At 40.4% G+C, this 27,880-nt stretch overlaps 1 protein-coding gene across 4 annotated transcripts; it reads left to right on the forward strand.

Moving 5' to 3' along the window:
* Positions 1–613: 613 nt before the first annotated feature.
* On the forward strand, positions 614–27,523 carry LOC124998560 (GRB2-associated-binding protein 1-like). 4 transcript variants are annotated; one of them, XM_047572996.1, is made up of 14 exons: positions 614–751; positions 873–964; positions 15,016–15,144; positions 15,598–15,763; positions 17,343–17,532; positions 17,898–18,568; positions 20,528–20,610; positions 20,705–20,841; positions 21,028–21,323; positions 21,477–21,551; positions 23,288–23,384; positions 24,946–25,075; positions 26,229–26,363; positions 26,636–27,523. In XM_047572996.1, exons 2-14 carry the CDS (start codon positions 890–892, stop codon positions 26,819–26,821), a joined length of 2,370 nt encoding a protein of 789 aa, XP_047428952.1. In that variant the 5' UTR covers positions 614–751; positions 873–889; the 3' UTR covers positions 26,822–27,523. The 4 variants fall into 4 exon arrangements, with proteins under 4 accessions (XP_047428952.1, XP_047428951.1, XP_047428956.1 ...); XM_047572995.1 differs by having other exon boundaries at positions 626–964; XM_047573000.1 differs by having other exon boundaries at positions 626–964; positions 18,018–18,568.
* The last annotated feature ends 357 nt before the right edge of the window (positions 27,524–27,880 follow it).

Here is a 27,880-nt window from a genome sequence, read left to right on the forward strand (position 1 = left end):
CTCTAGAAGATGAAATGAGATGTTTAGTTGGTTGTGGTTGAAATGATTGGTTGTGTTTTTGCTGCTTTGTTTTGTTGACTGGTTGGTTTTGTTTGGTTTTGTTATTGGGTCTGGTGTGCTACCTGTTTTTTTTTTTTTTTGCTTTTCTTTTTTTTTCTTTACCCCTTTTTTCATGGTAGATTGTGCTCTTGGTGTGTGCAGATAGCATGTGAAACTGTGTATGTATCTATATCTATATACATGAATAAAAAATATTTTGAAGAAAAAGGAAAGGTACAGTATATGCTGAATTCTAGAACATATATTAAAAGAAGATTTAGCTTGAAGCTAGGATGTTTTAGTATCTAATGAACTGCAGGTGCAAATGTATGTATATCATGTTTTTATTTTTCCAGTTTCAATTATTTATTCTGATTTATCTTTTTTTTAACACACATTCTCTCTTTTGGACACACACATATGCATATCCATTGGGGGAGTTTCCAGTTATACGGAGCAGAAGCATAATGGGAGGAAAGAAGAGGAGGAGGAGGGAAAGTAGGAGGAGATGAAAAAGGAATGTCTGAACTGAGGCATTGTATTTGGTTACTGCATGATCACAGAGAGAGAGAGAGGGGGCGTGGGGGAAGTGAGAGATGAGTGCTAGGAAGAAGAAACACTCTCAGAAGAAGGCGTGATTCGTTGACTCAGCCGACGACAGAGAAGAAGCAGCAGCTCCTCTATGTGTAGATGGGACCAGAGGTGTAGAGGGGTCAGTGCAGATCAGGAACCTTAAAAAGTGACCAGTAGTCGAACAAATAAAAGGCCTCTTGGATTTTGATTGGCTGATTTTTCACATCAGCTGAATATGACTGCTTTTGACTGATTGATAGGTGGCACTTTCATCAGGATGAACGATACAGGGGACATGGTGTGTGAAGGATGGCTGCGAAAGTCTCCCCCAGAGAAAAAGCTGCGGCGTTACGTGAGTACTTCACTTTTCCTTTGTCTGTGGAGCATTAAAGTCCAGCAAAAATGGTAATAATGTCTATTGCGTGACCTGTTCAAGACTTACACAAAGATGCTTCAACAGGACAGCTCAAGGATCCTCTCCTCTGCAGCTTTTAATTAAGTTTGAAGATTAGTCTCAGTTTCATCAGTGTTTACACACTGAGCAAGTCACACAGTCATAATAGTAAAACAATAAAGCAGTAGAACACAGCTGTCAGCTGTAGAGCATAAAATTACCCTAATGTTTAGCCTGGTTTTGGTGCTTCAAATTATAACATACTGGAGAAAAAATATTTTGTTTCTCGAAAATAAAAGCACATAGTCTGGACCTACGGCGCATAGACAATATACAAGATAGCTGTAGTAAAAACTAATAAACATACGAAACCATGTCATTCATAGATTGGTCGTGTGGACTCCCAGTAGTTTGAAACGTTTGAATTAGTTCATAATGATTTGTAATATCTTACATGCATTCTTCAACATGATTCTTAACTGTCAAGGAACTGGCTTAATTTGTCAGAGAAACAAGTGTTTCTAACTAGCTGTGTTGCAGAAATGTTCTTTGCATTTTTCAAATCCCAAAAATGTGACCGCTAGGCTTTTTGCCAGGGTGTGGATATTAGGAACTCTGAGCACCTTGGGTTGTACTGGCATGTAGAGTATAAAGGCAGATGGATAAATTCAGCAACAAATCTAAATTCCATATCTGCACAAGGCAACAGCAGCACGCCTTGTTTCTAGTAAAGAAAGCAGCTTAGACACACACATTTTTATGGCTGTGTTTGTGAGGACATTCAGTGACATAATGCATTCCTTAGCCCCTTACCCTAACCATCTCAAATAAGTGTCTAATCTTACCCTAACCATAACCTGATTGTAACCTTTACCGAGCCTTAACCCTCAAACAGCCTTGTAAACTCAAACTGGTCCTCAGAAAGATAGCTGTAAAAGTGCACAAATACTCACACACACCGCATAGCTGGCATGCCTGCCAATGAGCTGAAGTAATCTCGTCTCTAGTTTCCATATATACACCTAGTCTTCCTTTCTTTCAATTCCCAGAGAACTGTGTTCTCTTTTCCTATCATTTGTCTTCTACACATCTCAGTCTCTTTCTCTTTCATTCATATGCTTTCTCTTCCTCTTCTACTGTGAAATACTTCCTATTCTGAGGGAGCATGTCTGCGTGTCAGCATGTCAAGAATTGATAACTGATAGAAGAAAGTGAGGTCTTCCTGAAGAAATTATAATGAAAGACGCAGAATCAGAATAAAAATACAATGGAATAGCTTTAATAAGCAAGACTTCATTATCCACAATTCACCTTAACCTGAGAGAGTGTACAAAACAGACTGGATGTTTCTTATTCCTCAATTAAAAAAGAAGTAGGCCTTCCCCTTAAAGCGAAAACAAAGGAGAAGGTGAAGGTGAAAGTGGAAGAAGAAAGACATTACTCAGTTATGATGGTATATACTGTGATGTGTGTACACACACACAACCAGTCAGCTGTGTGTCTACTGTCAACACACACACATAAAGCACTCCATAATGATAGCAACTGCAGGCTATATGTGTTCATATGGTCACACTGAGTACTGGGGTAAAGTGTACCTCATCATACTCCCTGCTCTATTGAAAGCTGTGTGTGAGGGTTATGTAATAAACTAATCACTCTCAGCTGGGACTGGCTGCTCGAAGGGGGCCTCCCTGAAGATTTAGAAGATTTGGAAAAACACCCAGAGGCTGGAACAGAACTGCACTGAATGATGAGGTAAATTCTGAAAGCTTGAATGATATAACAGACGTCACACACCCATAAGGTCAAACTTAGTTAAAGCAGGATCTGCACGTAATAGCGTGCTCCAGAAAAGTTGAACATTTTTGATTGCTTTGAGAAAGTTGAACGGTGAACAGCAGGGAAATGTGAGTACTGACTGGGAAACTTAGGACAATTTCATGCATCCCAACTTCACAGAGAAGCAGATGCTTGACACCACTTAATATGGCAGACCAATGTAGTTTCAAAAGTACTTACAGACTGGGCTATGGTGTCATTATAGTGTCATAAAGGAACAGAAGTTTTCCTTAGATATATATAATTTAGCTTTTCAGTTTAATTTTTGAAATATATTAATAACTGACATTTAATTTAAATGCTTACATTATCTACAACAACTGCCCTCAAACTGAAAGTGTATGGTCATCTGCAGTTCTGACAACTGAGCACTGAATTTGCAAAGAATGTTATGAATAATACAAGAGCGGGCCTAAATAATAAACTGATCAGCGGGACATTTATTATTTGGGTCTGCTATGAAGGTGAACAAAGCTGATGACTAGCAGGAGTAACTTTTAGCTAACTAAACTCACTAACTGGCATTTAGATACAGGTAACTAGCTTCATAGAGATACTTAACTGTGCAGCTGTACTGTATAGCCAAATAAACACAGCCAATAAACAAGCCAACTGTTACATACTTATTTATGCTAGTTTTCTGTCAGGCTATAGTTGTGCTACTGCCTGAACATTGATAGGCCTCATGGGTCATATGTCTACAGTTGTGACAGGTCAGCACTGAAGAGACTGCACTGAAAAATATATGCAAAAAACCTTATGAATAATAGATCAGTAAATGAGGAACAGAACAGATCATTTTCTATTGAGGTCTGGTGTTAATTTTGGTTTGGAGGCAGGATGGAGGAAGTGTTATTTTAGAACCATTGTGCCCTCTTCCTGCTGGGGTCGGAGGTCAAAGAAGGAAACAAAACGAAAAGAGACGAGTGAGGGACTGTTGTAGGCAGAGGTTATTCATATTACTTTTAAGCTGAAGGAAGGAAATGCCCAGTAAAGTAAGTAGCTAAAACAAAAGTTTAAAACTTAAGTGGCTAAAATGGAATAGCAGTGTCTTTTTTAGCCACTGGATGGTCATTTAAAACACCTCACTTGTTTTAATCATAGTCTTAGTGATGTTACTGTTTCATGACAAAAATATATGGTGTGTAAAATAAGACAATCACAGATCCACTCAGGCTTTCTTAATCTGGGTTTTCATGTCAAACAACCACTAAAATGGTGGTGATAGCAACAAACAACCAGACTCCAAAATTATGTTGGACTGTTATCACTGGTATGATGCCTACTAAACCTGTATCTTAACATTTTCTGTTTTTGAAATATACTTTTAAGGACCACGGGCAGCATATAAATAAGCTATAAAACAGACATTAAAACAATGAATACTTGACACATAATAGAAACTACAGTTAAGATTTTATCTAGTTAGTTGCAAGGCTGCCACTTAGCTAACTGAAGTAGCTGTACGTCTGTACAAGCTAACAGGTATAAATTAATAGTAATCATTTTATTTATGAAGTGCTTTCAATCAAAGTTACAAGCAGTTAAAACAAATAATCAGACATAAAACACAGACTAAAATGACAAGGAAACAGAACAGTTTATCCTATTAAAAAAGCCTGTCAAGTCTTAAAGGAAGCTGTAAACAAGTGGGTTTTTAACTTTGCTTTGAATACCTCAACAGAACATGTCTGCCTAATGTCTTGAGGAAGTTCCATAGCATTGGTGCGCAGTAAGAAAAAGCATGCTCACTAACCGTCTTTTTTCTGACTTTGGGAACATTCAACAAACCAGTTCCCAGGGAGCGAAGTGCACAAGAAGGTGCATAAAAGGTCACAAGTTCATTCAAATAAGATGGTACAATGCCATTTACAATTTTAAAGGTTAGCAGAAGCACCTTGACATCAGCCCTAACCTAACAAGGGAGCCAGTGAAGAGAGGCCAACACAGGGGTAATTGTGCTCATATTCTGACCTCTCCGGTCAGAATACGACAGGACTTGCAATCCTGACTAAAGGGTATTGTAATAATCGAGTCGAGAGATCACAAGGAGTGAATAATCAGCATCCTTTGACGACAGGATAGATTGAATCTTTGTAACCTGCTTGATGTGCAAATCAAATGCAAGGGTCTGATCAGATTTTTCACTCTGTCTTTGCAATATCGCAGTCATCCAGAGATAGAGCAAAATCATCAAATAGATGATGCAGTTTCGAGGGTCTAATAGTCATTATCTCGTTTTTAGCAGAATTCAGGAACAGTAAGTTATTCGACAGCCAACTCCTAATAGCCACCGCAAACAATAAAACTGAAGCTCGATCATTATTATTTATTTAACAATAAGTCATTTACCACTGTCGTCAGTGCTGTCTCTGTGGAATGATTTCCACAAAATGCAGACTGAAGTGGTTCATATAGATACTGCACAAGCTCCTCTGAGACCACCTTTTCAAACATCTTTGACAAAAGAAAGGTTTGAGACAGGTCTGTAGTTTGACAGTGAGTCAGCATTCAGTCCAAGCTTCTTTAATAGGGGTATTACTATAGCCAATTTGAAAAAGGCAGGGAAAACCCCAGTAGACAATGAAAAATTCAAAATAGATAAAATATAAGGGCCTAACATTGAAAGGAGCAAGTTGTTGAGTGAGCTGCCGTAACAACGTTAGATAACTCAAACAACTCAGCTCAAAAATCAAAATTACAGTATTTATTTTATTATTTTTATTTTTATTTTATTTAATACCTTTCTTGTGTTTTTTTATGAGTGTCTACTTTTATGTGCAACAAAGCTACGGTGACACAGTAATTTCCCTCGTGGATCATTAAAGTCTGTCTAAGTCTAAGACCTTGTTTACTGCTAACAGGTGGAATAGCAGTACACAAGAAATCACAATTAAGAGACTGGGGAATTTTTAATCTGATGTCCTCAACCCTGTCATTAAAAAACAATAGAAAATCGTGGGCTGTCAATTGGGAGCAGCAGACCACCTGATCACTCTTTGTGAGTTTAGACACAGTATAAAACAACAGTTTAGAGTTTTGCCTATTATTCTCAATTAAATGAGAGTAATAAGACCTCTTTGCAGCTGACATGGCAGACTGATAAGTGGCCAGACTATCTTTCCAGGACTGATAGAATACTCCCAGTCTGGATTTCTGCCACTGACGTTCAAATCTCCTACCGTTTTTTCTAAGGCCTAAAACTTCTTAATTTAGCAAAGGGGTTCTTATTGAAGCATTTCCTGAAGCTAAATAAACGTGCTAAAACTGGCAGGTGGAACTGTTACATGCTTAATTGAATTTGTCACACTGTATGCCTATATAGGCCTATACAGTACATGACTGTCATTGCTAAACATAAACTAGCTAAGTAGCAGAGGTAGCTGGTAAATACTCAACTGAACTACTTAACTGCCAGACTATTTCATAATCAGCATAGTCTAAACTAGGCATCTAGCAGTTGTATTGCTAGGTTTAACTGTCATCTTATTGTACTAATTGCCAAGTATATCAGATACATAATTTAACAACTCAGGTAAAATTAAATAATCCTTTATTTAACCCACAGTATGGAAATTTGTCCCATTTAAAGATAAAGTAACTACCAGATATAACGGTTACATAGTTAACAGCGTGAAACTAGGGAGCTAACTGAAATAGTTAAAAGCTTCAAAATGCTTAATAATTGTTTCTTTAACTAGAATGGTGTAGAAAATATTTTCATACTGGTTGCTGCCACCCTACTGCCAAGAAACAACTGACCATCAAACAAAGTGAGGGAGACAGGGGGTAAACACACACACTGGCATCTCTGGCATCTCTGAGGGGCATTTCCTGTTCAGCTACTTCCTCTTCCTGTCTATGTTTGGAGAGAAAGCAGTTGGAATAAACATGCTGTACAATATTTAATTGCCATGCACTTTCATCATACACATAAACACACACCCACAAAGGTCAAGGCCTGTAAAGTACCGTTGGCCAGTTAGACGAGTGGAAATTAACTGACACATACACACATGCCATTTAAACAGAAGGACAATGCCTGCACTTTCATATAGCTGTATGGTTGTTTCGTTTTATAGTATCACAATCAGAATCACTATCAGAATGCCTTTTTCAGAATGCCTTATAAAAAACACAAGAAAAACACTAAATATTAACACAGTCAAGACAAACAGTAAACACTTCACACCAACTAGACAGTAATGGATACGTGATGTGATGTCATGAACATCCTGGAGAAACTTGTCCTAGCTGAGCTGGGACCCGTGGTGGCTGCTGTCTTGGACCCTCTTCCTATCAGCCTCATGCTGGTGTAGATCAGTGGTTCACAACCTTGTTTCCTTGTAATCCCCCTGTGTTTTTTTTTTTTTTTATTCACTTAACATTTCCCTTTAACACAAACACAAAACTTAAAATAACTGTATAAAGGTGGCCTTGCCTTGGCATATAATAGTGGCATATTTGATTAGTAGTGAAAATAATTCAGAACTTCTGCAGCTCAATCCCCACCACCCCTCCCCCAACTCGATGTCATCATGTTCATTCATAAACTAATGGCCACCTTGACCTTGTATACTTCTGACCAGGGATGAAATGTCAGGAATGATTTTCATGACAGCCAGTCTAACGTTCTGGTGGACATCAAGCCTGTTTCAAGGGCAGTGAAGTCTGTCTCAGAGAGGTATGCAGTGTAGAATGGAAGAATGACCCTTGAACTGCATGTTTTGGACATTGAATTGACTTGAAGGGTCTGCAAACTCATCTTCACACCCGAGGTACTCCACATCCTCAAGCTCTGAAATAAGGAAATAGGGATCCATCACCCACGATTCCTTTGACAGGTATTCCTTGATGTTGGCAAAGCCGGATTTGATTTCCTCGTGGAGCGAGTTCATGTGCCGTGTGAACTCGGTGCGTAATATCACACGGACAGTGCCAACAGACTGTTTCATTAGCAGTGGAAATTGCTGTAGCTCCCCCCTGGTCATTTTCCGAATCCTGTAATCCAGTTCTCACATTAAAGCGTTGAGAGCATCTTTGCGACGTATTATGTTAGATTCAGGGCCCTGCATCCGCTTGTTGGTTTCGTTATAAGGAGTGAAAGTGTCTGCCAGGTAAGCTGTTTTTTCCTGCAGTTCCATGAAACGCACAGGGACAAGTCATCGGGATAACTAGCGCTCCTCTGTATGCAACCGCAGGGTTTGATGCGCTTCATCCTCACACAGTTGCACAAAAAGTCTCTTGTTAGTTGGCCAAGCCTTGATGAAATTTACCACTTTTAACAACTGTTGCCACTGTAACTTATAGAGTTGTGACGTTCATGAACGAACCAAATCTTTTGCCGTGCTCATTAACATGAACGATGGGAACCGAGTTGCGTTTGGTTGGGAGCCATTCTTTTTTTATCTCTCCCTGAGTGGGCTGTATACACATTTCATTTAATTTATATAATTTTAAAATATTGTTTTGAGTTTTTCTGTTTTTCCATGGAACTTCATTGTAGCCTGCTTTGTTTTTTAATGTGTATTTATAAGGGTTTAGGTGTTGCATGAATAACAAAAGTCGTAGTTTTACACACATACACACACTTTACAGAAGGGGTAAATAGTGATCTCACGTCAACTCAGGGATATGGCAGTGGAATATTTACAGAGAATCCATGTCAGACTTCAAATTCTTGTCCACATATGTCAAATGAAGCTGTAATCAATATTTCAGAATAATTCAAACTCAAATATTGGTGGGGAAATCTGAGTTTGAAATGATTCTGATCCAAATCTCAGCCCATCATTCCTCCCTGTGATTACTTCCAGGATAAAACGAGTTAACCCTAGGCTGGCTTCTTTTAAAGAGAGTAAATATAAAAATGAGCCAAATGAGCCAGTCTTTTGCAGCTCATCATCGAATGTACTGTACATTTAATGATTAGACTCGTCTGACACTTTGTGCAGTTTATTTTCACAATCTCCTGCCATTTTATCAATTCTGTATTTGACAATGTTGTCAAAGAGTGGGACGGTTTTCACCTTTTCCGTCACCTGTGGGCCGCACAACTTCTCCACAATTTTCAGGCAGGCAGATTTTTAGCCTTGGTAATTAGTGACAAACACTCAAATGATGCCTCTGGGACTTTTTGTAAAAAACTGCCAACTCTCCCAAATGCTGTTCTGATGTCTGCATCTTTTTGACAGAGCATATTGTTTTTCCTCTCAAAAAAACTCCTGGTTTTCACCAGTAGTTTCCTGGTGTTTGGTTTCCTGATGCCGTTTCATTTTGCTAGGCTTCATGCTGTCATTAGCTAGCATCTCACCACAAAGCACACATTATGGCAGAGTCATGTCCTTTCCTTCAGTAAACCACAATTCAAGGTAACTTACAATAACACCTTACTTTCTTTTTTGATGCCTTATCATCAGCAGGTTTTTGTTTCAGTGACATTTCTGCGGTCTCTGATATGAAAGATAATCGTGATTAGAAGCGGTGACAGGTATGCTAACCGGGAATCCAGCATCAGTCATAGGTTATAGGTAGAGTGGTCCCGTGACCTACATTTTGAGCTGGGAATATATATATGTGATCTTCACTCTGCCTCGAGCACTGTTGTCTCGCAAGTAGACCACTTCACCCTCAGTCAGGCTGTCACCAACTACCGGTTGGTCATTCTGTTCTTTCCTGAGGCGAGCCGCTGCTTGAATCCGCTGCTTGGCACCATCAAAGGCAGTCTGGAGTCGCCTTCCATGTTCCCGCAACCAATCACTGACCATACCTCCGACCTGATCCTGAATCATACCAAGGAGAAAATCAACGGAATTGGGATTCCTGACCAAACATTAACTCATCCGTGGTTTGATGGGCAGTGGTGTTATAAGAGAAGGTTAGGCCAATCCACTTTCTTATCAGATGGGAGGGTTTGCAACAGGCCATGTAGGGTCCTGTTGAACCTTTTGCACTGGCCATTACCCTGAGGGTGGTATGGTGTGGTATGTGTCTTCTGTACACCATAGAAACAGCAAAGCTGCTGGATTAGCTAGTTTTCAAAGTTACGGCCTTGATCTGAGTGTATTCGTGCTGGCACCCCGTACCTATAAAACCATTCCCGGACCTGTACTCCTGCCACGGTTGACACTTTCTGATCACGGGTAGGTACAGCTTGTTTGAATTTGGAGAAGACGTCTGTCATGATTAGAACTTGTTCTCTTCCATCGCGAGAACGTTCTAACAGGGAAAAGTCAGTGGCTATGGTTTTGGTTTGGTCGGGAAGCCAGCAGATGACCCATGGGTGTTCTCATAGCAGGGTGTATCGGTTTGACCAGGGTGCAACGGTCACACTTCTGACACCAGTCCTTCACATCCTTATACAAACTAGGCCAATAACACCGCTGTCTGACCAGGTTGGTGGTCCTCTCAAAGAGGCGGGTAATAGCAGCTGGTTGGTTTCTTCCCCAGCGTCTGGGCGGAGGTTGCGGCAATATAGAAGCCCCTCCTTCTCCACCACACGATTCCATTGACGTCCATTTAGAGAGGGTCTGACGTTCCGCCTTGTCAGGAATAGAGTTACGGCGCCAAAACTGGAGGAAGGGCCCCAACACCGGGTCTGCCTGCTGAAGGGTGAGAAGATGGTTTGAAGTGTAAGAGGGGAGGACAGACATCGACAGTTGAGTTACCTGCAATGGCTGTTTAGCCTTTTGGTTCCTCAGGGACTCTGGGAGGGCAGGGAGGATTGTCCCCAGATCTAGGGGTGGGTTAGCGCTTTGATGTTGCATAGAGAGGGAGTCAGCATTTGTATTAGAGCGGCCTGAACGGTACCGGATGGAGAAGTCAAATGCTGCCAACTGGGCCAATTTTGCAGTGTTCAGGTGACTTAGTGGATTGTTGTCAGTCAAAACCACACACTTTTGGCCCAGCAAATACTCCCGAAATTTTTCAGTCATGGCCCATTTCAGGGGCAGGAACTCAAGTCTCATGGAGCTGTAGTTGGGCATGTTCCTCTCTGACTGGCCTCACTTTACCATTCTGCTCCTGAGACAGCACGGCCCCAATCCACTAAGACTGGAGTCCACTTATAGAATGAAGGGCAGAGAAAAGTCAGCATATCTGATACTGCTGATATCTTTCCAGGGTCTGTGGTCACTCCCTCTTTGGAGATCACGTGGCCAAGATAGTCTACCTCTGGACGGAAGAAACAGCATTTTTCTAACTTCACTTTCAGGTTCTTAGGTTGAAGCACTGTGTCAAGGCGCTCCAGATGCTCTTCTACTGTGGAGGAGAACACAATCACCTCATCTGAAAGTGCTGAGGGCAAAGATTTACTCCACCAGTCTCTGAAAAGTACCTGGTGCATTACAGAGGCTGAAGTGCATGTTGACTTCAAAAAGGCCAAAAGGTGTGCAGAAAGCTGTTTTTGCCCTGTCTTTCTCGGCTACGGTACCTGGTTGTAGACACTTGCCAGATCCATTGTTGAGAACCACTGTGCCCCAGACAGAGCATCCAGAGACTCCTCTATCCAGGGAAGAGGGAAAGCATCCCTGCGTGTCTTGCAATTGAGCTGACGATAATCCACGCACATCCGCAGGCTGCCATCTTTTTTCTTCACAAGGACTATGGGGGAAGCATAGGGACTGCAACTCTCCCTGATCACCAGGGGGGGTCCTTTGCAATAAGAATCCCCCTCTTGGCAATGACTTTACCCAATACCGCAACATCTAGCTCTACATACCCCACATATGGAATGCGAAGCCCATTAGCCGCTTTGAATTCTAACCATGGGCGTGCATTAGGAGAGTTGCTAAAATGCTGAAGGAAAAATGACTCCCTGATGGTAGAGACCATGGATCCGGTATCAAGTAGACATTTGACCTTCACTCCAGGACTTACAAGTTGAGAGATAAACTGTTCATCTACTGTATGGTCTGAGCCTGCAACGCCCCCTTCTGATTTGTGGGCCTGCAAACAGAGGGCTCTAGGTTTCCAACAGCTGATTCTATACAGCTTACTTTTGTATGGGACGTGACTGGGGGTGCTGTTGCTGAGAAGAGACCCTTTCATTGTCGCAATTTCTGGCAAAGTGCCCTGTCTGTTGGCAACGTCTACAGATCAGCGTACCACTATAAGGAGGCCGGGACCACGTGGGAGGGGTCTGTAGCTGCCGAAGGTGTGCAGAAAGCTGATTAAGCTGTTCTTGATGTTTCTTTAGCATCTCTTTTCATCTCTCATCTTTTCATCTCTCAGACAAATCAGTTTGCGGTGGCCCACTGTTCTGATATGACACCCTAAAAGTATTGGTGGCACAGATAGAGGGGACTGAAAAGCTGCGTGGCCTACCTTCTGGTGGTCTACCTTCCCTCTCCCATCTGATCGCCTCACCTCGCACATCTAGGAGGGTAGCTGCTGGCTTGGCACGAACAATCTGTTTTATAGAATGGCAGAGTTAGGCAGGGCCTGGGGGGCATTTCTCATTATTTTTTCCATAAGCTCAAATAAAGCATGGGAGTATTCTTGTAATCACTTACCCTCAAGCTGTTTTCTGGAGAAGAAATCCTTCTGAAAAGCAACATAAGAAAGTGGACATCCACACACTTCATGCAGTGCTGCTGATGCTGGTGGGTGCTTTAAATTGGTGAGGTGCTGGATGACCATGGGTCCCCTTCACTGAAATGTGTCTCGATCTTCATGCTGTATGTTGCCTTTGCCCCCTTAATTCCTCGCTAGGTTAGATCTGGCCCAGTGGCATGAGCCCATGCACTCAGACCTAAAGCCTAAATCACAGCTCTTAGCAGCTGCTTGTTCTCCCTGGCATTCATCCCAAACTGGGATGCAATGTACAGGCACTCACACCATACATCCTATATAACAGGAAAACCCCAATCTGCTATTTGCACAACATTTACAATATTATGGAAATGAGTGAGTGAATAAAAGTGAATAAAAGGAGGGAAAAGGAATAATGTCCAGTGTTATCTGTCACATCCAGATGAGGAATTAAACAGGCGTATGGATTGAGGTAGGAAAGATTTCCTGTAGCGTTCTTTGAGAGTTGTCTGTCTATCGTCTGGTGGAGAGGGTGGTCTGGGTTATCCATGATTGATAACAGTTTGTTAAATATCCGCCTCTCCACCACCACTTTAAAAATTTCCTGTGTGCAGCCAATGACAGAGCCAGCCTCCCTGATCAGTTTATTCAGTCTGTTGGTGTCACTGGCTGCAATGCTGTTACCCCAGCAGACCACAGCAGAGAAAAGGATGCTGGCCACAACAGACTGGTAGAAGATCTTCAGCACTACACACATTGAAGGATCTCAGCTTCCTCAGGAAGTAGAGTCTGCTGCAGGCCTTCTTGTACACAGCTGTACTGGCTAGGTCAACATTACGCTATCATTCCGTAGCAGTTCGAGTTTTGACGGAGCTGTTGCTAAACCGCGCCAAGCTCAACAGAGCAGATTGCAACAGGACAAGAAATCCGACATAGAATCAACATAAAACACTTCCGCCCCCTTTCAAAATAAAACACAATACGTTCACGAAGCCTCACAACTTCACATCAACATTACGTCATGGCCGAATTGAAGTGGAGCAGCATAAAATCATTTATGATACAACACATTCTTTCCATAAGGACAATACAAGAAAGGACAAAGCCTGGAATGTAATCCCGCGGTCTCGTGTACGTCCGGGATTATCGCATGATCTTGTGATATCGCGTGAATATGGCCGGCTCGCAAGCCAGCACTATGCTGCCGTTCCGCGCCCGTGTCGTGCCCGGTGAGTGTTGACGCCGAGTGGAGGACGGACCAAATACGTAACGCTTGCGCGGCGCGATGCAGACGGACCCGGTCAATTTTAAAGGTTACACAGCAAATTGAGAAGAGTTGAATTCTTGGTGTTAAAAAAGACATACACTAGACATAAATCAAACCTCTCGGTGTAAATGTTTAAATATTAACTCCAAACTTCTCACTCTAAACTCTGATCCTGTATTTAACACCTCAAGTGTTTTAATAATTTGGGTATGCTGATTTTACTGTGTATAAACCCCACAACTGTAGAGTCATCAGAAAATTTCTGTTATGTGACATGACTCTGAGTTGTGCTGAAAGTCAGTGGTGTATAAGGTGAACAGGAACAGAGAAAGTACAGTCCCCTGCAGGGCTACCACACTACTCACCACCACATCAGACAGGACACTTCCCAGATGCACAAACTGTGGCCTGTCTGTACACATTACATTTAATTTTATCTTATATATAAAATATGCAGCGGATAAAATAAGTATTGAACAAGTCACCATTTTTCTCAGTAAATATATTTTTAAAGATACTGAAATCAGAAATCAAGCCATAGATGTCCATAAATTAAGTTATGTGTAATAAAATGGAATGACACAGGAAAAAAAGAAAAACATTGAACATGCTTACTGGAACTTTGTACAAAGCCTTTGCTGTGTGTGATCTTTGTCTTGCTGCAATGTCCAACCCTTTTCTTCATCATTGTAGATGGCAGCAGACTTTTACCAAGAATGTATCAGAATACCCAGACACGATGTACATTATAGCATCTAAATGTTTTGGTCTTGTTTAAATGCTGCCAAACAATCTTTAAGCAAGTTTCAGCATATTTTTCTTCAGCAATAGAATCTTGCACTGTGAATGTGCAAATGACAGTTGAGTGCAGTATTTACTATAACCTTTCTTTTAAACAATTGTTCCTGCTAATTCCAGGTCATTTTTCAAGCTCTCCACAGGCGGTCCTTGGATCTGGGATGACTCCTCTGCTATTTTCTTTCATTCCTCTTAGAGAAATCTTGTGAGGAACACCCAGTTGTGGCTGGTTTATGGTGAAATGGTGTTTGCCCAGCTTATGGTGAAACTATGTTTGTTCTACTTCCAAGATATAGCCCCTACCGTGCTCACTGGAACATTCAGTCTGTAACCAATGTCGTCAGTATGTTTTGCAAAAATAAGGATGGTCTTGAGGGAGCTCTTTGCTTTTACCATTCATGAGATGTTTCTTGTGTTACACCTTTATAATAAGACACCTTTTATAGGCCATCAATTTGGACTAGGGCTGCAACAAAAACTAAATAGTGACATGTTCAATATTAATTGCCAAATACAATAGTAGGGTATGTATACATAAAATAAAAACTCACTTTCCTGTCTGTATTTCCAGGCATGGAAGAAACGTTGGTTTGTGTTGAGAAGTGGCCGGCTGACTGGAGAACCGGACGTCCTACAATATTACAAGAACCAGCAATCCCGTAATCCAATAAGAACCATTAACATGAACCTCTGTGAACAGGTAAGGAAATGGGAAAAAAAAAGGAAATCATTGATTGTCCTCGAGCAACACACTGAACACCCAGTTGCTTCCAGTTTCCCCAGCTGCTCCCAGGGCTCCCAGTATGTAAATGTGTTTGCTTGTGTGAGCAAATGTCACTTTGATGGTAAAAGCACTTTGAGTACTAATAAGTACTAATAAGTAGAAAAGAACTACTGTAGGTAAAAGACTATTTACCATTCACCATATCTGAAATGTCAGCTGAAGTTGACCGTTTACACATGTTAGTTCAGATGTACGTATGTAAGTGTCGGGCTGTGATCTGATGAGGACAGGTTAGAGACAAGTTGTCTTATCCCTCGATAAGTATAGTCTAATTCAGTAATGAAAGTAATATACAGACTGGATAATAATGTGTGGAAATAGGGTTTCTACATTTTTTTTTTTATATAAAAACTGTCCCCTTCAATTCAGGTAGATGCTGGCATGTCATTCACAAAGAGGGGGCTGGAGAGCAGCTTTGTTTTCGACCTGAAGACAGTGGAAAGGACCTGGTACCTGGTAGCTGAGTCTGAAGAGGACATGAACCGTTGGGTGTCTTCAATCTGCCTGCTCTGTGGCTTCAACCCAACTGATGATGGTACAGTAGAGATCAGTTTATACAGACGGATCGAAAATACCTACTTGTTATGCATTTAGAAAGGGCAGATGTGTGTGGGATGCACCTGTGTCAATGTGAAAACTAATAAGTGAGAATCTGCAAATAGAAAGCTGCACAAAAATTCTATGAGAATTGTGTCAGTGACCAAAGTATAAGATGTGTAAAATATTTTAATATATTAAATACGGTATTACTATACTCTAAAAGCTTCATTTGAGCTTTTGTAGTGATATCTCAGAAGTTAATGACCCAGTCAGTGAGTCAAATTCTTGATTGTAGGAGAGATGTTTTCACTTTGTGGTCCTGTTCTGTGAAAGATGAACTTCTTGACATGAGAGATTATTTTAACATTGTAAGAACAACTGATAATAATTAAAATACAATCAGTGGATTTCTGTTTGATTTGTTTATTGCTGGGACCATATATTTATCAGTATATGCTAATATTCATGTTTTCCAAACACGAAATTCGTATTTACAATAAATTAGACTCAAAAATCAGTTACCACAATGTTAATTTTTAAAGTCTAATACAATGTAATCCACAATAGAAACTCAACCATAAAATCTACCTATCTTGATAAAACAAAACTAATATTTGACAATGATGAAAATGTTTCATGGTAAAATAAGAAAGTGGACTGCATCATACTGAAAGGATTTCTACTGTTATGAAAATGTGAACACGGAATATTGGAAATATTTGAAATTAAGAATGGTAAATATACCAGAAATGCTATAGTAAAGTTGTGCATAGACTGTATGTAAAGATGTATGAAGGAGCTCCTCAGAGGTGAAGCTAAAGCAAATAGTGGTCCCCCTGGCATCTGGCCGGGTCATAAAGTCCACTTCTTCCATGTTAGTGGATGGATCGTTTTTTTCAAGGATTATTTGTGTCATTGATAAAATGCTGATGCATTTTGACACTGTAGGAACAGGATGTGACATCATGATACTACCAATTGCCTTGCCAATCACTCCATGAAGCGGTCAACCAGGACTGAGAGAGTTGGAAAAATAAATAAATAAATATATGTGTGTATAATGTGTATAATCCAACATTTCTTTGTATCTGATGGAGGTAGAGCAGGGCACAGTGTTAAAGGAAAACACAAGTGAATCGGACCTAAGTGTGGGCAGGTCATTGATAACGCAGCTCTGTGTGGCTCCACTTTCAGTTCGTACTGCCCACACTCTGGCTCCAAATTTGCATCTAGCTTCATTTTGACCACCAGAAGGACGTATTGGCCATATTTATATATAGTTTATGGATTGGACCCTTTAACTTCAACAGACGTCTGGGATCATTTATTTCAGTTTCAATCCACACTGCCTCCAGAATATTTGGCATTATGATATTGGGTTGTCTGTTCAGTTGTATGTTCCTCCCATCCTCATGGGCCCATGCAAACACTTCTCACCACTCACTTCAAGTCCATTACAGAATATACAGTATACAGAGATCCATTTTGGATTTCCCATGATTTCCATAGACAAACTTTCTCACAAGGGTATTCATTTGTTATTTGACCTCTCATTTGGTCATTTTTTCCTACAGTTCCAGAAAGGCCTCTGATCTCCATCTCCACCACCACTTCCAATATATCTATCAGTGGCTCTGCTCCCACCTCTAGGGTTACAGGGACTGCCCCACTCTCATATGACCCAGTGACTGTGCGACACATGGAGCCTGATTGCAATGCAGAGGATGATTACCTGTGGTTATCACACTGCCAGAGTCACATCAGGTAAATCAAGTCTTCATTCCAATACGTCTGTTAAACATTTTAGCTGTATTAAAGTGGCTGGTTAAACTGAGTTACAGGCCCAGGTGCGCTGAATCTAAGGAATGGGATTAGGGTTTTAGCTATAATTAAATCCAGAGATTTCTAAAAGGGACACTTCACTATAACAACAAAATTCAATTTATTTTCCTACAGGCAGATTTAGTTCTGATTTGTTGAGGTTTGGAGCTTTTTGTTTGAAACCTGATAAAACTACATAAGGAAATAACTACTTATTTTAAGTAAAATAATGTACAAACTACACATTTCATACAGATTTGTAAATTGTATGAATTTTGTCTTTTATTTTGGTGTCTCTCCATCTATAGGCCTTCATTAGGTTTCTCCACTTCTCTTGAAGCCAACTACAATGACCACCCCTACCCTCCGATTTCCACCACCTCCTCTTTCTCTTCCTCTTCCTCCTCACCTTCTCTCATTCACGACAGCCTGCCTCCTCCATCCTCACCTCCCAGCTTTAGGGCAGCTTGGACACTTGCCACCATGACGAGCCCTCTCAGCCAATCTCTAGATGCCAGCATGACCTCTGACTTGCTGAAACGAGTCAGCCAACCTCATTGTCACCCCTCTCCTCATCCCAGAAAACACTCTTTAGATTTCCAGCTGCGTCCTCTGGCGATACCTTTCAGCGATTACGAACCCTCCAATGTGCATTCAAGTGCACACTCATACACCAACAGTGGTTACCAGATCCCGCGTCCAGCATCCACCCCACAACCGCCTCACCCTAGTCACCTATCTTCTACACCAAGTACAGACTCCGTAGTCCAAGTGGAGCTCCATACTTTTACTGCAAGTCCCCCTCCACGCCCGCCAAAACCCACAGTCATCACAGCACCTATAGAGAGTTCTTCGATGAGCTCAGGCTCTGCCACTCTACCCCGAATCACCTCAGACTCAAAGAGGAGGGAATATGTGGATGGAGAAGGATATCTTCTGAGGAGTAACGCTGATACAATCCCAGGACGCATGCAGACATGTAAGAAAAGACCCTCCTGGCTTACTTTCTTTTTATGCTGAGCAGATTTATGGTACTTTACTATTGTATAAATACTATTGTGTAATTTGCATAAGTGAAAGAATATCACAATCCTCCAATTTGATGACAATGATATATGTAGGTTAAATGTGGCTTTAGCAGGAAGGAGAATACAAAAAAGAGGCAGACAATCAGTGGTGACACATTACTCTACTCTATTGTTGACTTATCCAAAACAGGTACTAAGCTAACTAACAATTGCACAAACACAAACAAGAAAAGACTGCATGTCCGTTTGACTCAATTCAGTTTTATTTATATAGCACCAATAACAAAATTGTCTCAAGACGCTTCACAAAAACCAGCCTGCAACCTCCAGAGCAAGCCTGAGGGCGACGGTGGCAAGGAAAAACTCCCTTTTAACAGGAACAAACCTTGAGCAGAACCCAGCTCATATGGAGGAACCATCTGCCGAAGGCCAGCCAGGTAGAAACAAAGAAAATAGAGAGAAATGAAGAACAGGAGAACCAAGATAAACAAACTTCTGTCATAGATACATACATCAAGCTGAAGGAAACATGTAGGATCTAGTAATACAGCACATAGCTGATGATCTATGTGACAGTTTGTGAGTATAACATGAATCTTGGGCAGGTTGGTGAATTGTTCATCTGGGTAGGAGTGGACAACTGGAGGAGGCCATGAAGACTGGGGCAGATGTAGCTTATGAAGCTCCACAGGTCTGATACACAGCACTCCAGACCACCAAGACTGGGCTGGTTGATGAGGCCACGACAGCAGATGTACCCAGAAGTATTGGGTTACAATTCCCATTAACTCTTGGCAAGAAAACAAAGAAAATCTATTTCCCAACATCCTTACATCCCTTTAGCTTCAAAATCAGCATAATATTTTTTTTTCATTTGGTCATTTGTTGTCAAGCTCTCAGCCTCTCCATTCAAAAAAATAAATTGAATTTCCAATCTTACAGTGGATACAGAAAGTCCACACAAGAGGTAAGAAGTAGATTATTGTGCTGTATACTCACAATAAAACCTTTATTCCAAAATCTACATCCAATGCTTATGCAATGACCCTGAAAATCACTGTGACACATCGCAGAGCCAAAATTATGCAATATCGCCTACACCTGGACGAAAGCTTGATGCTGTGACCATCTCTTTCACTGTAGTGTTTCAACTGTAGTAAACCCATGCATTCCAGTGGCTGCAGGAGTCTTTGGAGGAAACTGCACGTTCACTAATAGCTGCCAAGATTTTAAAGCTGGTACTTCAGAGGAAATCTCAGAGCCTTACTTTAAAGAGGTTTTATTATGCAGAACTGGCAGCGTTGAGGGGATTAGAACCGTAGAGCTGAAACAATGTGTGCTTGTTTGCAACACAGTTTGATTGGCATAAGTTTCATTAATAACACTAGAGCTTTGTCCCATGGACTTCCAAGAGTTCTCTAGATAGATTGTTAATACTGACAGACTATTCTCCATTGTTATTTCATCACAGACAAATGGCTTCTTTAGGACAGACGCCTCTATATTCAGACATACTAGAGCTTGATGTTTGACAATGTCAACTTCATGCTGATTAGTGTATATTCCCATTGGCATTCAGATTTACAAAAAATATAACAGAAGAGGTTTTTCCTCCAATTTTCTCTCCAGCCCTGAATACAGAGAGGAGAAGAAGATAACCAAGATGTTTCAACGTCGTTGTAGTTCAGATGCATTCCAGCTTTGTTCGTCTTTTCAAACACTTGTTTAAGTTTCTATGTGGTTATCAGGAGCCAACATTTTACTATTGAACTCATTATCAAAGCTTTACACCACTCTCAATTTGGCCAATTCTGTTCTCCCTGAGCTGGCTACACAAGTGGCTTACTCAAATTATTAATGAAAAACTATTATCCATGAAAATGTTAAAAGTTTCATGTCTATATTTTCAGGTTATGACTCTTTTTACATCCCTCGATCTCGGTCTGACAGAGCAAGCATGTTTGAGTTCAGCGACAGCTTCAACAGTTACTTTGTGAGTTAAAACTTTCTCTGCAGCTTAGTTTTTATAGTTCTCTTTCATCATTTCAAAGATAAGTTCACTTGAACTTTTGATCTTTCCTTCTCAGTTTAATAAAGGCATGGTACCCCTGGGAAGTGTTTGTTCTGAAGATGATGATGTGGATGAAAACTACGTTCCCATGAGTGCTGCCACCACTGAGCCGCCAGTGGCACTAAAGTCAGTCAGGACAACAAAGCAAAAAATGTTAGATTATTATTGTCAAGTCCCCTCAGGTGTTATTTTTTGCTTTATCTTTGAGTTGTGGACTTCGTTGTTTATTAAATCATTAAAAAGCTAGCTATTTAGACAACACAAGATGTTTGTATAGCTTAAATACTTGAGCCTTTTCAAGAAATTTGAAGTTTCTGATTTCCTCACCTCTTCTTCCAGGGTGCCTCAGCCTCCTCCTTGTGACGCCTCCACCCAACTTCAAGATGGCAACTACGTTCCGATGACGCTTCTGATACCCTCCGTTCCCACTCACACAAACCCTGCCACTGGTGACCTTGGGTCTCTGGGGATGCATGTACCTCCACCTGCTCACATGGGCTTCCGTAACTCCCCGCTGAATCCCGTTGCCCCCCATACCCCACCCCAGCGGAGACATACCATTATCAGCGGTGGCGGAGGTGAAGTTGAAGCCATGCCTCCTCCGATCCACCGCAACCTGAAACCACAAAGGAGAGGTCGGCATTCACCATTGTTTTAACACTTTTAAGAAGTTATTTTACATAAAGAGTATATATACATAATATGACATAAAATACCAAGATTCATTCTTTAGCAGGGAGATTTTAGTTCTTCTAATTTAAGAGTAATTTTGTGCCTGTTTATTTCAGGGATTTCTGTCAATCAAACTTGCATGGAAAGAAAGGATGGCCACACTGTGGGAGAACAGATTCATAAAACAAGAGGTACCTATGTTTTTAATTCTTTGCTTGATTGTAAGTTTGATGTTGACACTGTAGCTACAAAACACAGAAGAAGGGTGACAATAGACCCTAGTGCTGTCAGTTTTGATGGACAACTTGTGCACTTGGTTATAATAAAAATAAAGTTTTGGGCGATCATTTTTTTATATAAATTAGTATATAATTGAAATGCTTCTTACGAAGTCACTCCTCCGTTGCCCGGGCGATGTGTTTGGGATCATTGTCACGCTGAAAGACCCAGCCATGTTTCATCTTCAATGCCCTTGCTGATGGAAGGAGGTTTTCACTCAAAATCTCACGATACATGGCTCCATTCATTCTTTCCTTTACACGGATCAGTCGTCCTGGTCCCTTTGCAGAAAAACACCCCCAAAGCATGATATTTCCACCCCCATGCTTCACGGTAGGTATGGTGTTCTTTGGATGCAACTCAGCATTCTTTCTCCTCCAAACACGACAAGTTGAGTTTTTACCAAAAAGTTCTGTTTTGGTTTCATCTGACCATATGACATTCTCCCAATCCTCTTCTGGATCATCCAAATTTACCAGTTAATTAATTAAAAATCCTACAATGTGATTTCCTGGAATTCTTTCCCCTCATTCTGTCTCTCATAGTTGAAATGTACCTATGATGAAAATTACAGGCCTCTCTCATCTTTTTAAGTGGGAGAACTAGCACAATTGGTGGCTGACTAAATACTTTTTTGCCCCACTGTAGTTTAAACTCAATCCCAACACTAAACATGCAGCAAAAATATATGCTAAGGTGCTGAAGCCTGAAAAAAATAAAATAAAATAAAAAAAGTAAAATAAAAGTAAAGTAAAGTAAAATAAAAACTGAACTAAACTAATTCTGATAATACGCATCACTGGTGCCTGGGCTGAAATGTTGGACAAATGTTGCGCTTTGCAAAGACTGCAGCCAACAGCCAACTAGCACATTCATGCTGAAACCATGTGAGAGGAAATAACATACATCCGTGAACTGCTTTGCAGAGCCAACACTGGATAGCAACTGCATAAAATTGGTGTTGTCAGGAAAGAGACATTTGTGACATTCTCCACTCTGATTTCCCATTAAGATGTGTTGTCATTGCATAGTCAAACTCATTTCAGACAGATTGACCATGGTAAACCATAAAACCACCCCTATATGTAAGTAGGCCTATCTATAATTAGTATGAATAAGTTAAAGGTAAATCAATATCTATATTGTTTGAATGTCCTTGTGAGTGTGTAGCTCTAAGCCAGTTTATAAAATCCTAAAGTAAACCTACCTCACTCTCAATGGTGAAACTGCAGCAGTAAAACACACAAAAACTCTCCTCTTAAAAAAAACAAGTTTAACCAAAGGGTTTAGAGGGATTGTGTCCGTTTATAAGCATCGAAAAAAAACTTGCCACAATGCTTCTGCTTTGAAAGATCGTTATTATGTTACTATGTTGACATGTCTGCACCAGCCCTTAAACCTCTAGCTATAGGCCTGGGTCTGTATCGGACAGCTTCTTGGTCTGGACTTGGTCCAGGGTTAGCCTCTCTTTACCAAAGCTAATGTAAAAATCTACACTCTATGTGTAGCAGCTCCTCCCATGTTGCTTTATGTGGATTATGTGGAACACTAAGCCATGGTTAATAATTAATATGCAACAAACTAGCAATTCTCTTTGTATTAAGATGAATATAAAATAACAGCTTCCTTGTTTTTTTCGGTCTCCCAGTGAAACCTGCTCCTCTGGACATCACTCCACTACTCCAGGACTGGCAGGAAGTCCCACCCCCTGTGCGCTCACCTGTTACTCGAACCTTCACACGAGAGTATGTTTGTGTGAAACACTGAAACAAAAAACTGCAAAATACTTAAATATTTAATGTCTCAGTCTGAGAGAGAAGCAGGAAGTTTAAGCTGTGTTGTTCTCTGCTGCCACCCTTTGGTGCTGCAAGAGTACTGAAAGTAGTATATTTGTGGTGGAAAAAAGTTTTTGGATACCCATTTTACACAATCTGAAATGTTACCGTCAAATATTTGTGGAAAAAAAAATCTTTTTTTGTGTTTCAAAAGTTGTGGCTGCATTAGACACACAAACAAATACAAAGTATATTTATTTTGTTTATTGTTTACAAGAAAAACAAAACCAAATTCTTTTATTTTATTTTTAGTTTCAGTGTGTCACTTCTCAACATTGTTGGCATCAAAGGCAACACATAACAGAGAATGTGTTAAAAACTGAACAAAAAAATAAACCATCATATCATCAAATCAATATTTAGTACTCCTGCCATTAGCACGCAGTAGATGTCTAATCCTGGCTGGCATGTTCCCCATGAGCCTTTCACACAGTTGAAGGGTAATCTTGTCCCATTCTTCTTGAATTAATACTTTTAATTCTTTGGTTTGTGGTTTGTCTTTTCATAATCCACCACAGATTTTCAATGGGCTCATGTCTGGGGATTGAGCTGGTCACTCTAAGACCTGGATACTGTGCTTCTGCAGCCAAGTTCTACTGGTCCTGGATGTGTGGCAAAGGGCATTATCTTGTTGAAACATTCAGTTTGGAACTGGACAGAACAGTGCATAGAGAAGGGAGCATGTGGGTTTGGAGAATGACACAATATGTGGCAAAGTTCAAGGTGCCATCACAGACAGTGAAATGACCAACATCCAAACCATGATTATGCCTCCATACGTTTTGTACATGCTCGAGATAATGCTTTGCCTCACATTAGCAGGAGGACGATGAAGCTGGAAACTGAACTAATTTGATCACAGAATCTTCTTCTAATTCCTGAATGTCCAGGTCTTGGGTGCTTGGGTCCAATGATGTCTGGCTAACCTCTGTCTCTCATTGATTGGGGGCTTCTTAACAGCCTTAGGACCTTAAGCCGTGATCTAAAAGTCAATCATTTACAGTGTGGGTGGAACCTTGGTCACCAGTTTGCTGTTGGAGCTCCTGTGATGTCATTTGGCGGTTTTCTCTGCATATATGGCCATTTCTTGTCCTGATCTTAGTTTGCCTGACCTAATGCTCAAAATGTCTTCTGTATTTTTATGGAACAAATCAATTTTCAGTTAATAGCTGCTTTGGGATTTGTTCATTATTTTGTCTGTGACTGTACTTAGAGTGTCCTAAGTCCTAAGAGTGATTGTTAATGCAATAATTCACAAATGCATGGGGTTTCAAAAAACTTTTTCCCACCATTATATATAGCTTAAAACTTAGTTTTAAATAATAAATTGTCAAAATGGTTCGTTTAATTGTTTTCTGTAATTGACTGAATAATTCTTGATAGATTTGACTGACCATGTTTGGGAGCTTTGTTTGAGAATGAAGAAGCAGTAATGAGGATGTTCATGAAGTTTATTATGTGTGTGTGTCAGTCCGTCCAGTCGTCCGTGCTTCAGGCCAAGCTCTGCCCACAGCTCCTCACCTTCCTCCGATTCCGATGATCCCAATGACAGCTACGTCGCAATGACGACCTCCAGCCTCAGTTTTAGCGCCGGAGAGCCAGTAAATAACTGCCCTTCTCTTTTTTCCCATGTCCTTTCTCTTTTCCACAATGTACCTTGTATTCTCATTATCTTTTGCTCTGTCATACATCTGTTTATTTATAATCTTTCCCTTTATCCATCTTGACTTCTCATCTTTTTTTAGGTATAAATTCCAAAAGAGCAAAACTAAACCAAATGAAACAGTTTTCTTAACCAGGACTTTTTTTGGATTTAGCATGACCTAGAGGACTGAGAAACCTTTACAGCTGACATTGGAATTGCCACTTTAAAGCAGGAAACAAACTTACATTAATACCCCAAGAACGGTCGTTCATGTTGTTTCTGAAGGCTCACAGTCATCCAGGTCATGGTATATCCAAGAAAGCAAGCTTAAACAGTGGCAGTTGGACTGTTGGAGTTTCTTGAAGAATTTCTTGAGTTCTACAAAGACGTTTCATCCAAGTCTTTAGTTCTACAAGAAGGAAGGGAGTGGTTTTTAGAAACATCCGTAGGGGTTGCTCATCAGAAAATCACGTTGTGTGTTTTACTGCAACAGAAACACTTAAATATTTATATCCTGATTCATTAAAGGTTTGCAAAAACGTAAGCAAATGTCATTACACGTGCAAACTGATGACGAAGCTGATCTATGCTGAAGTTTTATTATGAGTGATTTTTTCCTTTGTTCTTATGTCTTGACACTTTTTCTTAATTTCGTCTGGTGACCTCCCATATTGCATTTCTCCTGGTTATGTTAATATTTCTTTGCTATAACGCCAGAAAATGTTTATTTGCCTCTTGCACTAACACCTCCAAATCACTTTTGTTCAGCCTGCTCTTAGCTCTGCTCTCCCTCAGGCCATTGGTTTGGTCTTCTTTGGGGAGAAGCAGGAAGTTTAAGGTGTTTCCTCTCTGCTGCCACCCTTTGCTCTTGGAAGGGTAGGCTACAATAAATTAGATATTCTTGGTAATGTAAAGCTTAAAAATTACTTTTATTTAATTCATTTTCAAAGTAGTTTCCTTGTTTTGTTTTTTATGTAAATTTACCAAACTAAGGTCTGTTAATGACCAGATACTTTCTTCTTCTCCCTTGTTGTCCTTTCTTTACTTATGTCTCTTTTGTTTCCATGTATCTGGTTGTATCTAAACTCTCTGTGTTTGTGTGTATGCAGTCTCTGAGACTTATGCTACAACAGACTTCAGAGGGCGGAGTGGACAGCCCATTGCAACGTCGATCCAGGAGCAACAAACAAGTGGAGTACCTGGACCTCGACCTCCACACTGGACGATCAACACCGACAAGACAGGTAGAGCAACATCTCTCCATTCATTTATTTTCTGGGCATTCACTGGGCCACGACACCACAGTGCCATTCAATCATACCCACTCAAACAGTTCAAATTTAATTTACCTTTTATAATGCTTTAGGTTGCTCAAACTTGTCTAACTATCCTTGGCCACAAGTGGGCACCGAGTCACCACTCTCTCTTCAGCTAATATTAAGTTCACACTTTGCTTTATATTTAGCTAATTCACAAATCCCTCTAAATGTGCATTTTGTAATATTTGTGTGATCAGAGATGCTGCATAGCAGAAGGTGGAACCGGTGGCAACGAGCAGGACAGTTCAGGCAAGGAACATGCACGAGGCAGGCGTACACGTGTGGACTATGTCGTGGTGGACCCAGAGAAGACGAAGGCCCTCAGGAACACCCGGGAAGCATGGCATGATGGGCGGATGTCTACCGACAAGGAGAAAAGCTAGAAGTGGACAAGTGCATTCAAAAAACATAAACACTGAAAAAAAAGTCTGAAAAGAAATACTTATTAATCCTAAAGAAAACTATACTTATTTAAAACTTAAATCTGTGAGAAATTCGATGGCAACACGCAACAGTTTCAATTGTATGATGCAATGAACTGTGCTGAAGCCGAATGTCAATGATTACTGGGAAGTAAAGAATTCATCACACTAAATGCCAAAGGTGAAGTTATGTGAAGAGTGAGGAAACGTTTCTGGAGGGCCCAGTTTGACAACAACTCAGTGTGAAAAGAAAAATACAGTAGACACTAAGGTGACATTAGGAACAGTCCAGAAAATCTGAGCTTTTTTTAACTCTATTGTGATTAGGTCTTTCTCCAGTTGATCCTTCAGGAAGGAAAAAACAGAAACGTTTCCTCTTCTTTGTGTAAACACAGCACCTCCTTTGTTCTGATCTGATTCAGGTTCTGGAAAATTTCATCAGTCTTATATTAAGTAATAATATATAAAATATTATATAAATAATAAGAAAGACATTGGACAGGGGAGTCTATCAAATGTTCTAATGATTAGAAATAAGACAAACGTTGTCCAGTGTGAAGATTATTGCAAATCCTACATGTCCACATGAAGGGTGCAATCTGCTACTTCTGAATTGTGTGATTACAGTAACAATGAATAAAGACTACACTTTGTTTTACTCTTCTTCTGATGTGTTCACTTCAGTCACTAGAGCAATGAACATCTATTGGTGGCCCATTCTTTATCTACATCAGAAGTTTTTGAGCACAAAATCTTTTGAAATATTTGGAAATTCTAAATTTCAAGAAATGAAGATTAATGAATTCTCCGCATATGGTTCCTTGCCCTTAATTCAGACGATTACAACATAAGTGCTGATTCAGGCACTTGTCAACATACACATTCTCACATTAGACAACTTTTGCAGTTATGCTCAGTGTTCATCCAGAGGTGGACTTGCAGACCACATTTGACCTGAGAATGTTTCTTATACTTGGTTTTAACAAACAGAAAAGTCGCTTTATGATGGATATATCAAGG

The sequence above is a fragment of the Mugil cephalus genome, chromosome 1 (genome assembly GCF_022458985.1).
Source record: "Mugil cephalus isolate CIBA_MC_2020 chromosome 1, CIBA_Mcephalus_1.1, whole genome shotgun sequence".
NCBI classification, from domain to species: Eukaryota; Metazoa; Chordata; class Actinopteri; order Mugiliformes; family Mugilidae; genus Mugil; species Mugil cephalus.

Bases quoted from the DNA above. Each gene is read 5' to 3' on its own strand.
- LOC124998560 (XM_047572996.1), top strand. From the start codon at position 890: ATGAACGATACAGGGGACATGGTGTGTGAAGGATGGCTGCGAAAGTCT. The intron at 18,569-20,527 runs GTAAGAAAAGAC...CTATATTTTCAG, and splicing joins CCCAGGACGCATGCAGACAT to GTTATGACTCTTTTTACATC. The intron at 21,324-21,476 runs GTCGGCATTCAC...TGTTTATTTCAG, and splicing joins CCTGAAACCACAAAGGAGAG to GGATTTCTGTCAATCAAACT.